The sequence below is a fragment of the Nicotiana tomentosiformis genome, chromosome 2 (assembly GCF_000390325.3).
Source record: "Nicotiana tomentosiformis chromosome 2, ASM39032v3, whole genome shotgun sequence".
Lineage (NCBI taxonomy): Eukaryota > Viridiplantae > Streptophyta > Magnoliopsida > Solanales > Solanaceae > Nicotiana > Nicotiana tomentosiformis.
In genome coordinates, this window is record NC_090813.1 from 105,554,885 (window position 1) to 105,567,294 (window position 12,410).

The 12,410-nt window shown below is 43.3% G+C and overlaps 1 protein-coding gene across 1 annotated transcript; it reads right to left on the reverse strand.

The window, feature by feature from the left end:
- Positions 1–9,381: 9,381 nt before the first annotated feature.
- Positions 9,382–9,855, reverse strand: LOC138905341 (uncharacterized). The gene has a single exon (XM_070193852.1). The coding sequence runs from the start codon at positions 9,853–9,855 to the stop codon at positions 9,382–9,384; it is 474 nt and encodes a 157-aa protein (XP_070049953.1).
- Positions 9,856–12,410: the final 2,555 nt, after the last annotated feature.

The following is a 12,410-nucleotide window of genomic DNA, read 5'->3' on the forward strand; positions in this document are numbered from 1 at the left end:
CATTGTCATGCGCGTCTTTTGTGTCATGCCTATACATAGCCCTCCTGCAGCATGCTTCTATTCCGAAGTAGTGCAGTGTCGCCCACACCTGCACCTTTAGGCCAACGGACCCTTGCTTGCATGGTTGAACCAAAGCCATGCTCACAAGTCGACACATGAGGCCCCTATGACAGGTGCGTCAAGTATCCAATCGGCACGGAGGTCTCCTTCCGACATTAGGCAGCCCACGGGGCTGGCCGTCCCACACTTCGAGCCTCTAGCGCCACTTTGATGCCCAACGCAGGCTCGAAGGCATTACGCCGTCCATACGAGTTCCCAAACTCGTGTGGATACCTTTGACACTCCTTTGAGTCATCTAGGCAGGACCTTGAGGTTGCCCCCAAGGTAGCTCGTTCTATACGGCTCAGTGGCAGCACGCATGGGGGAGGCAGGTCAGAGCTTTCATCACCTATACTCCCCTTATATATGCTTAAAATTAAAAAGCCCAAGTTGCCCAAGTAGACTGCTCTACGTCAGACCATCAGAAGGACCTTTTCTCACCAGTTCTTGGCCGAAATCACAACTCCTAAATGCGAGTTGTGACATCATCACACCATGACCCTCAAGAATATACGTGCTGCCTCTTTAGCTTTGCAACCGGCAGTGGTGGTTGAAAATGTTGCATACTTGGTGAATCTATCGACAACCACCATAATGGTGCTGAATCCCTCTGAATTTGGCAAACACGTGATGAAGTCCATGGTTATGCTGTCCCATGGCTTCACCGCAACTGGCAGCGGCTCAAGTAAACCCCCAGGAAGCTTGGATTCCACCTTGTCTTGTTGACAAACTAGACAAGTGTATACATATACCTCGATGTCATCCCGTATCCGAGGCCAATAATAAGAAGACTCAATCAGGGCCAATGTGTGTTTTTGCCCTGGATGACCTGCCCAGGCAGAGTCATGACCTTCTTTCAGCAGAGTACGCTGGAGATTTGCCCATTTGGGCACGTAAACTCTTTTGCCAGTGGTGTACAAGAGACCATCTTCTTCCCAAAATCTCTGAGTTTTGCCTTGACTGGCCAAGGCAAGAAGCTGTTTCGCCATGGGGTCATGTTGCATTCCCTCTTTGATGGTCTTGATGATGCCACTGCTTGCAGAGCTAACCATGGTTGCTAGTATTGTCTTGCGACTCAAAGCATCGGCAACTACGTTAGCTTTCTCCGGTTTATATTCCAGGGTGTAGTCGAATTCGGCCAAGAAATCTTGCTAACGAGCCTGCTTGGCAGATAGCTTCTTCTGTGTTTGGAAGTAGCTTGTTGCAACGTTGTCAGTTTTGACAACAAAATATGCCCCCAACAAGTAATGACGCCAAGTCCTTAGGCAATGGACTATAACAGTCATTTCTTTCTCTTGGACCGTGTAATTTGTTCAACTTCGTACTTGTCGCGAAACCGTTTTTCTGAGGGTTCGGCGAGGACAGCAAAGTTAGCCTGAGTGCTACTTAGCTTCAGCCCTTAGACAATAAATAGCACAATTATGCTAAAGCAATGGCAATCACACGAAACAAGCAAAAAAGCTATGAAAGAAAGAGACTCGAATTTGGGAGGCAAGTGCCAATTTTCTGTTGTATTATGCAATATCTGATGCTTTACAAAGAATGAATACAAAGCCTATTTATTGAACTAAAATGGCTATACAAAAGGGGTGGTTGGCAGGGCTAGTAAGGCTGTTACAGCAGCCTGGTACATTCCAGCATGGAAAGCTGCCTGGTGCATTCCAGCATGGAAAGCTGGAAAGGCATACTTTGTGGGATCTGATGTCAAACATGGCCCAGAAGGTCAAAGATGCCTTCCCACTAATGGCTGCTTGTCTCTTGGTTGGCAGACTTTCTGCCAAAGGTGCTTTCAGTGGGCATCTCATCATTTCTGTGTGGGCCTATGTGTTTTTCCACTGATGGCAGTCCGAGATTTGAGCTCGGACAAGCCACGCCATTGCTGGTTTTGCTGAAAATTAATAGGTGCGATGGCGGGGCGGTGCACGCTCCCCCACTTGAAATGGCGACGACACCGCGCCACACAACTGAAGATAATTGTGGACTTGTTCCCTGAACTGCCACAAATCTTCGTACTTCTCCCATGATGCCTCCTCCCAATAAATGGAACAATAAATCCTCACTGGTCAAGTTGGGAATCTGAACGGTGAGTTTTGTAAAATCCTTTACGTACTCACGGATGGAGGATGTTTGCCTAAGCTCCCTCAACTGTCGGCGAGCCTCGTGCATAATGTTTTGAGGATAAAACTGTCGTTTTAGCTCCTCTTTGAACTGCTTCCAAGTGTCAATGGAGCATGTTCCTTTCTCCATATCTGCCTTCTTTCTGCGCCACCAAAGTATGGCGGTATCTGATAAGTACATGGCTGCCGTTCGGATTTTGGCAGCATCGTTGGTAATGCTTACATGTTCGAAATAAGCATCCAGCTGCCACAAGAAGTTTTCCACGTCTTGAGCGCTTCTTTCACCCCGAAATTCTTTGGGTTTAGGAGCCTCAATACGTGTTTCCCAGACAGTGATGGGACCTCGCCCAGTGGTTCCTGCTGTCTCCTCTTGACGCAGTTTTAAAGTTTCAACTTCTGCCTGTAAGGCAGACAAAGCCTCAGTGAGCTTGAGTTCAAGGTTGGTTAGCCCGTCGTCTTGCTCCTGAACGTTCCCTTTCACTTCTTCAAGTCCATCAAGGGCAACTGACTCAAGTGAACAGATATTGTTTTCTGCAGCGGAAATACGACGGTGTACGACCTTCAGACCCTTTTCTATCAGCCCAACTCTCTCATCGAGAGATGTAGCTTTGGAAGTTTCGGGTTCTACATAGGGCAGCAACTCGCTTTCAGGCGGAGATGCGTCACTGGCCCTACTTTTGTCGCGCTTTCGACCCATCCCTCTTTGTGGTTCTGGGTTCGCTTCAATGTGAGTTTCTTCAATGTTACGCTGTGAGTTCTTAGCCATGCAAGAACCTAGGCTCTGATACCACTGCCGGTTGCAAAGCTGAAGAGGCAGCACGTATATTCTTGAGGGACATCGTAAAATATTGGGGCGTGCCTAAGCACATCATAAGCGATCGAGACCCTCGTTTTACCGGCGCATTCTGGAAAGAATTGTTCAGCTTGTTGGGAACTCAACTGCACTTCTCAACAAGTTTCCATCCGCAAACAGATGGGCAAACGGAAAGGATTAATGCCTTGCTTGAATGCTATCTGAGGCATTATGTCAGCGCCAATCAAAGAGACTGGGCTAAGCTATTGGATATAGCTCAATTCTCTTACAATTTGCAACGCAGCGAGGCGACTGGGAAGAGTCCCTTTGATCTTGCAACTGGGCAACAGCCCAACACTCCTCAATCATTGCCCGCCAACGTCGGATTGAAGAATCCGGGGGCTTTTCACATGGCCAAGTTTTGGGAGGAACAAGCCGATCTAGCCAGGTCATATCTTGACAAGGCTGCCCACAAAATGAAGAAATTTGCGGACCGGAAGCGTCGTCCAGTCAACTATAGGATTGGAGACAGGGTCATGGTAAAATTAAATCTATGGCAGTTCAAATCACTGCGAGGCTTACATCATAGTCTGATTCGCCGATATGAGGGCCCATTCGAAATTGTTGCCAAAGTGGGGATAATATCTTATCGACTGGACATGCCGCGTCATCTGAAAATCTATCCAGTCTTCCATGCTAGCCAATTGAAACCATATTTTGAAGACATGGAAGACAAGGATCGGGCACAGTCCAGCCGAGGCCAAATTTTTGCTACTCCGTAAGCAACAGACAAGCAATTGGAAGCCATCATAGACCATCAGTTGGTCCGTGGAAAAGGATGGGGCAATTCGAGCGCACAGTTCCTTGTTCACTGGAAAGGAACTTTGCTAGAGGAGGCATCATGGGAGAAGTATGAAGATTTGTGGCAGTTCAGGGAACAAGTCCACAATTATCTTCAGTTGTGTGGCACCGGGGTCGTCGCCATTTTAAGTGGGGGAGTGTGCACCGCCCCTCCATCGCACCTATTAATTTTCAGTAAAACCAGCAATGGCGTGGCTTGTCCGAGCTCAAATCTCGGGCTGCCATCAGTGGAAAAACACATAGGCCTACACAGAAATGATGAGATGCCCACTGAAAGCACCTTTGGCAGAAAGTCTGCTAACCAAGAGACAAGCAGCCATCAGTGGGAAGGCATCTTTGACCTTCTGGGCCATGGTTGACATCAGATCCCACAAAGTCTGCCTTTCCAGCTTTCCATGCTGGAATGTACCAGGCAGCTTTCCATGCTGGAATGCACCAGGCTGCTGTAACAGCCTTGCCAACCACCCCCTTTGTATGGCCATTTTAGTTCTATAAATAGGCTTTGTATTCATTCTTTGTAAAGCATCAGATATTGCATAATACAACAGAAAATTGGCACTTGCCTCCCAAATTTGAGTCTCTTTCTTTCATAGCTTTCTTGCTTGTTTCGTGTGATTGCCATCGCTTTAGCACGATTGTGCTATTTATTGTCTAAGGGCTGAAGCTAAGTAGCACTCAGGCTAACTTTGCTGCCCTCGCCGAACCCTCAGAAAAATAGTTCCGCGACAAGTGGTAGTGTCACGGGCCCAAATCCTTACATTGGGTAGCGGCACTGCTCGCCTGTGCGGCGCCCGCGGCTCCCCTCGCCGCGGGCCAGCCTTCTTCCCAAAATCTCTGAGTTTTGCCTTGACTGGCCAAGGCAAGAAGCTGTTTTTCCACGGGGTCATATTGCATGCCCTCCTTGTGGTCTTGATGATGCCACTGCTTGCTGAGATAACCATGGTTGCTAGTACTGTCTTGCGACTCAAAGCATCGGCAACTATGTTTGCTTTCCCCGATTTATATTCCAGGGTGTAGTCAAATTCGGCCAAGAAATCTTGCCAACGGGCCTGCTTGGCAGATAGCTTCTTCTGTGTTTGGAAGTAGCTTGTTGCAACGTTGTCAGTCTTGACAACAAAATGTGCCCCGAACAAGTAATGACGCCAAGTCCTCAGGTAGTGGACTACAATAGACATTTCTTTCTCTTGGACCGTGTAACGCCTTTCAGCGTCATTCAACTTTCGACTCTCAAAGTCTATAGGATGGCCCTCTTGCATCAGTACGCCTCCTATAGCAAAGTCAGACGCATCAGTCTGAACTTCAAAAACTTTCGAGAAATGAGGCAGTGCCAATACGGGTTCCTTGGTGATTGCTGCCTTGAGTTTCTCGAATGCCTTCCGGCAGATGTCGCTCCATTCCCACTCTCTGTCCTTCTTCAGCAAGTTAGTGAGGGGGGCTGCAATAGCCGAGTAACCGAAGATGAATCTCCGATAATGGTTGGCTAAGCTGAGAAAGGACCGAAGTTCCGGTACCTTTGTTGGAGCTTCCCAGTCCTGGATAGCTTCCACCTTGTCTCTATCCATTCGAATTTCCCGATGCCTGATTGTATGCCCGAGGAATTGTACTATGGGCTGTGCGAAGCTGCATTTCTCATGTTTGATGCACAGATCATTTTCCCTTATTACCTTGAATACCTTGCGAAGGTGTTCCGCAGTCTTCCATATTGTTGTTGTAAACCACAATATCATCTAAATATATGACAACAAACTGATCCAAGAAGGGATGGAATAGTTTGTTCATCAAAGTGCAGAAGGTTGCAGGAGTGTTTGTCAAACCGAATAGCATTACCAACCATTCAAAAGCCCCATACCGTGTAACACAAGTTGTCTTGGGCTCGTCTCCATCGGCAATCCGCACTTGGTAGTAACCTTTCCTCAAATCCATTTTGGTGAACACCTTGGCCTGCCCCAAGCGGTCAAATAAATCAGCAATGAGAGGGATAGGGTACTTATTCTTCACAGTGACCTTGTTAAGGGCCCGATAATCAATACATAAGCGCATGGTACCCTCCTTCTTCTTCTGAAATAAGACAGGAGGCGCACCTAAGGCTGCTTAGCGAGATGTTTGCTTATACCTTGCCATTGTAAGATCTTATTCTAGATATGTGCAGATAAGTCACATTGAAAAGAATAGATGTGCTATATTTTGAGTTTCAGTAACAGATAGAGGACAGTTTTGTGGAACACTCAACCCCCATTTTAGCAGCCTATCCCTAGTATTCAACTTTCCATGTGCTACTAATCTCATTATCAATATACATTTAGGAGCTCCTAGGTTACTACACACTGATTTCCTCCGTGACACCTTAGGGAAAATACCTCTAATCGAGACATACATTTTCTTGATAGAGAATATTGCCATTGTCTGAAACTCAGGTTCCCCCATTCTTGCTTGATCTACATACTTTCTAGCCTTCAAAATTTTTTGTACTACCCATGAGGCTTGTTTTGGTGCAATATTCCAGTTTTGCTGCTTTTTTATATAGTAAGTGTGAACCCATTTTACCCACAAACTATCTTTTTTTGTACACAAATTCTATATACGCTTACATATGGCTACTTTATTCCAACTAGCCACATCCAAAACATTCATTCCACCTGCTACTTGGGGGTAGCAGACTCTTTTCCCATGCAAGTAAAGCCCTTTTAGATGGTTCAGCCCCGCCAGTCCATAAGTATTTTCGACAAGTAGACTCTATTAGCTTGACTACCTTTACGGGTAGCACAAAGATTTGTGACCAGAATACTTGTATTGAGAACATAACACTTTTTATCAACTAGACCCTACCTCCCTAGGATAAGAGCTTTGATGTCCAGATTTGAATTCTACCTAGCATCTTATCAAGCAAGGGTTGACATTGAATAACTGAGAGTCTCTTTGAGCTCAAGGGAACTCCCAAATACCTTATAGGCAAGTCACCCTTTGCAAAACCAGTTCCCTCCATAATCTGTTGTTGCACTATATCGTTCACTCCTCCAAAATAAATGGAGCTTTTGTCCCTATTTGCATTAAGTCTAGAAGATGAGGAAAACTCCTGTAAATAGTCAAATAGCATTTGGACAGACTTCACATCTCCCCTGCAAAATAGAAGTAAGTCATCAGCAAATCCCAACTGTATGATTTTCATCTTTTCACACTTTGGGTGGTAATTGAAGTCTGGTTCTTGTCCTAACTGCTTTAGAGCTCTACAGAAATATTCCATCACCAAAACAAACAAAAATGGGGACATTGGGTCGCCCTGTCTCAATCCTTTCTTTGCAGGAAAAAGTTCACATGGCTTCCCATTTATGAGGATAGAATAAGAGATAGTTTTTAAGCACATCATGATCTACTGAGTAAACTTAGAAGGGAAGTGCAACCCCTTCAGAACTTGTTCTACAAAAATCCACCCCATTGAATCATATGCCTTTTGCATATCCACTTTTAGCATGCATCTTGGAGAAATACCTTTCCTATCATAGCCCCTCACTAGCTGACTGAGAATAAAGTTATCAGCAATCAATCTTCATGGGACAAAAGTTGATTGACTCATATCCACCATGCTATCTATCACCTTTTGCATTCTCTTTGTTAGCACCTTTGAAATTATCTTATATATCACTGAACAACATGAAATTGGTCTGAATTGTTCAATCATTGACGGATTGTTTACTTTAGAAACAAGAGTTACAGAAGTGCAATTCATTGGCCTATACATATCCCCATTCTCAAAGAAGTTCAGGATAGCAGTTGTTACCTCTTCCCCTATAACTTGCCAAGCTTCTTTTTTTTTGTAGAAACAAGCATTAAATCCATCCACTCCAGGTGCCTTCATATCATCCATATCCTTCACTGCCATGTAGATTTCTTCTTTTGTAACAGGAGAGATCAAATGGAGTTGTTGATTTCTACTCAGCTTAGGCCCATTTGAGAACAGTGAATCCTGCACAACAGGCAATTGAAAAGCTGAAGTACCCAAAAGTTTCTTATAAAAATTTAGTATTTGTTTACTTCATCTTCTGATTGCAACATCACCCATCTGTAGTTACAAGTCTTCTGATTTGATTAGTAGCAGTCCTATTCTTCATGCAGGCAAAAAAATAAGCGCTATTAGAATCCCCCAATTGCAACCATTTTACCCTTGATTTCTGCTTAGCAATCGTCTCTTCAACCATTGTCTATTATTCTAGTTCAATCTTCAGTATTTTCTCCCTGTCAAACAATACAGGGTCATGCCCGGGACACCTCATTTGCCCTTGTGCCTCTTGCAAATTGCCCCTGATATCAATGATTTTCCTATCCACAGCATCATATTCTTCCTTATTTAACAGTTTCATTTCATACTTTTAACATTTTTTAATTTTAGCCAAACACCCTTCAGATAAATTCCATTTACTGGTTTGCTCCATCCTCTATCACTCTTGCCAAAAAGTCCTGATGATCAGAGAGGTGATTTAAGAATTTAAAAAGTCTACCACATGTGCCTGCTTGATCTTCGAAAGTAATACATAGGGGGAATAGTCCGAGAACATAGGGTCTAGTACCATAACTTCCAGATGAGGCCAATTCACTATCCATTCCACATTCACCAGTGCTCTGTCAATTTTGCTGTAGATGTGATTGTTTGTCCAAGTGTATTGCCTTCCTACTGTCTTTATTTCAGTTAGTTCTGTGTCAATTAGGAAGTCCTTGAAATCTTTAATCTCCTGTTCCTGGACATCTGCACCATTTATTCTATCGTCTACCTGAAGCATAGCATTATAATCTCCCATTAATAGCCATGATCCTTGTTGTAAGGTCACTAATTGCTTCAGTTCTGTCCACAAACTTCTTTTATTTCAACAGTGTGTAGGCCATAGATAGCAGTGAAATAGAACTCAGTAGCCTGAAACTTCACCAACCCATGTATATATTGACTTGCCACTTGCAGTGGAGTATAGTCTATAACATTATGGTCCCACAAAATCCAAATTCTCCCTCTAGTGTTTGAATTGTAATTATCATGCCAACTCCAACCAGGGACTATCTTTTTTATGATTTGTCCGGCATTCTGCTCCTTTACTCTATGCTTGACTATAGCTATCATCTTTATTTTATTTCTACTAATAAATACCTTAATCTCCTTTTATTTGTACAACTTATTCATTCCCCTTACATTCCATGTAATCAACTTCATGTTAGAATTGTAGGGATTTCAGTACTACCAAATCCACTCCTTTTACTACACTTGCCTTTATCATTTGTACCACCAGGATGTTGCTGCAAAATGTTCCCTTGGTCACCTAATGGACTGAACCCATTAGTAATGTTGAGTAGATCTTTGCCAGTTCTTGGTCCCTGGACATTCTTTGTAGCAGTCTTGCCCACTTCCATCTTTCATTTGTCTACTTGCTCTGGTTCCTGCACAACTGGATGAACAACTGGACACTTAGGCGGCTCATCTTTCTAAGCATCAACTGTCTTTTGCGGCACGCCCAGCTTTCCACCCTTTGTTTACCACTCATGCATCTGTTTTTTAGGATAACCTCTTGGCTGTTGTGCTGGTTTTTTCGGAGGCAGTTCAACAGACCACATGTGACCAATTTGTAAACATTTGTTGCAATACTGTGGTTGCCAATCATACCATATTTCCTGCTCAAATACTTTCCCATCTAGATCATGGACTTTAATAATTCGGGGCAGTGGCTTGGTCACATCCATCTCTATTAGCACTCTAGCAAAAGAAATCCTCTCTATCTTCGATGTACATTCATCCGCATATATAGGATTCCGCATCACACTACAAATTCTACTCAGTGATTCCATAAACCAACAATTAAGAGGTAAATTTGGGAATTTAACCCACAGAGGTATTGTGCTTAAAACTTCCTCACTGAAATCAAAGTTTGGCTCCCAAGCTTTGAGAATTATAGGCCTATTATTCAAAGTATGTGGTCCAGAGAAGATTACCTCATTCCTGTCCTCCATTGTACTAAATTTGATGACAAAGTAGTCTTCATTGTGGTAGTAGATCTTAGGTTTTGCAACAAAATTTCACTGAGCTTTTATAAATCTTTCCAGAGCTCCTATAGTTGGGGTATCCCCTACTACATATAGGATTACTGTTGTTTTCCATTTTTCTGTCTCCTTCTCTACATCTTCTTTTCTCAATTGCACAATTTTTTCACCTTCCTTAATCATAGGGGCAACATATTTTAAGCTCATACCTTTTGCAGCCAACCTATTGCTAGAGAATATGTTTGCCCAATTCTTCTCCTTATCAGCTAAGTAATGCATAACCAGGTTTCGATTCGCACCCCTACTATTTTCCCGATTCTCACTCACCTTCTCCTTTCCAGTTGTCTTCTCAAGGATCTCAGAGCTTGTATTTTTAGCCAGTTGTCCTGGATTCGTCTTCCCCAAACTTCTCGCATCAACCTCAATCGGCTCTGGTTGATGTTCCTTTGCAATTAATTGCACCGGTATCGTTGAGGCAGCACTCTTAGGTGTTGGTGCTAAGGGTTGCTTCCCCAAGCTATGGCTGGATCCACTGGGTGGCGTATACATCATGAAAGAGGTTGACCCTGTTACCGTAGTAATCCTAGTATCTTCCAGTTGAGATGTTTCCAACTCCATTGATAAAATCCTATTCCGATTGTTCTTCAGTATTTTCCTATCTGACAACAACAATAAGCCAGTCAAATCCCAGACCTTATATCTAGCTGAGGCTGTTATAAGGGGACAATATGAGTATCACTGCACAAATCGTACGAAAAATAGGAACAAACATTAAATCGAGAAGAAATATGCAAAGCAAAAGCGATAGCTAGTAAATAGGTCTGGCACTGAAAAGCGAAATAGTATGACACGATATTGCCACTAGCTAGCTTAGACAAAAACCCTACCAGACTAGTCTTATAATGGTACGAACTAAGGCAAGACTCAACTAGCTCCTAACCTACAACCTTAATACTCGACCTCCACATCTTCATATCAACTGTCATGTCCTCGGAAATCTAAAGTCTTGCCATGTCCTGCATGATCACCTCTCCCCAATACTTCTTCGGCCGCCTTCTACCTCTTCTCGTGCCCTCCACAACCAGCCGCTCACACTAGGGCTGTTCATTTAGATCGAATATTCGAAATCCGAACCGATCCTTTCAATTTCGGATTGGATCAAATTTCGGATTGTGTTTATTAAAATTTCAGATTTCGGATCAGATTCGGATTGGTATAATTTTAACACGATCCGATCCGAAATTATTAGGGCATGTATAAATTCTAAACTTTAATTCGGATAATTAGTACTTCCTTTAGATTTTCCTCCAAGTTATTACATTTACAATTGATGAATTTAGCTCTATTGGCACCATAGTACTCTCATAATTGTATAAACATAATTTTTTCTTACTGTACTGCCTCTTTTACAAAGAAAATATACATATGAGTTTGCAACTTTGAGGCATAATAATCCGATTCGAAATCCGATCCGATCCAAAATTTAAAATCCGATCCAATCCGATATTAATTCGAATCGGATTCGGATTGCATTTTCTAGAATTCGAAATCCGAAAATCTGATCCGAAATGTGTTAAATCCGATCCGATCCGATCCATGCACAAGCCTAGCCCACACCTTCTTACCGGGACATCTGGGCTCCTCCTCTGTACATGCCTGAACCATATGAGACTCGCTTCACGCATCTTGTCATCACTGGGAGCCATGCACACCTTCTCTCGAATATCATCATTCCTAATCCTATCCATCCTAGTGTGCCCCCACATCCACCTCAACATCCTCATTTCTGCTACTTTCATCTTCTGGATATGTGAGTTCTTAACAGGCCAACACTCAGCCTCATACATTATGGCCGGTCTAACCACCACTTTATAGAACTTACCTTTGAGTATCAGTGGCACTCTTTTGTCACACAGGACTCCAGATGCTAACCTCCACTTCATCCATCCTACCCCAATACGGTGTGTGACATGCTCGTCGATCTCCCCTCCCCCCTGGATAACCGACCCAAGGTACTTGAAACTGCCTCTACTTGGGATGACCTGTGAGTCAAGACTCACATCCACGCCCACTTCTCCCGGCTCAGTGCTAAACTTACACTCCAGGTATTCCGTCTTCTTCCTGCTCAGCTCGAAACCTTTAGACTCAAAAGCTTGTCTCCAAACTTCCAGCCTCTCGTTAACACCGGCTCGCGACTCATCAATCAGAACTATGAATTATTTGGTATTATTCCTATCTGACAATTGAATTTTATTCTTCCGTGTTCGTGCTCCGGTATTATTTGGTATTATTAACAATAAGTTTCTCTTTTATATTTTTAGAGGAAAAATACATAGTTTACCCCGAAACTTAGGACCAAATCTCTATGACACACTTTCTAAGCACGGTTAATCTTTTACACACTCAATCTTTTACAAAGTGTGTCTGAGACTCACTTTTTTTTTCTTGATCCGTTTTTCAAAATATATGTAATGTCACGCATCAATAAGATCGTGACACGTGTTATTAACTGAAAAAAATAAAAG

What these genes read in the sequence shown, in the direction of transcription:
- LOC138905341 (XM_070193852.1), bottom strand. Translation starts at nt 9,855, where the DNA reads ATGGAGGACAGGAATGAGGTAATCTTCTCTGGACCACATACTTTGAAT.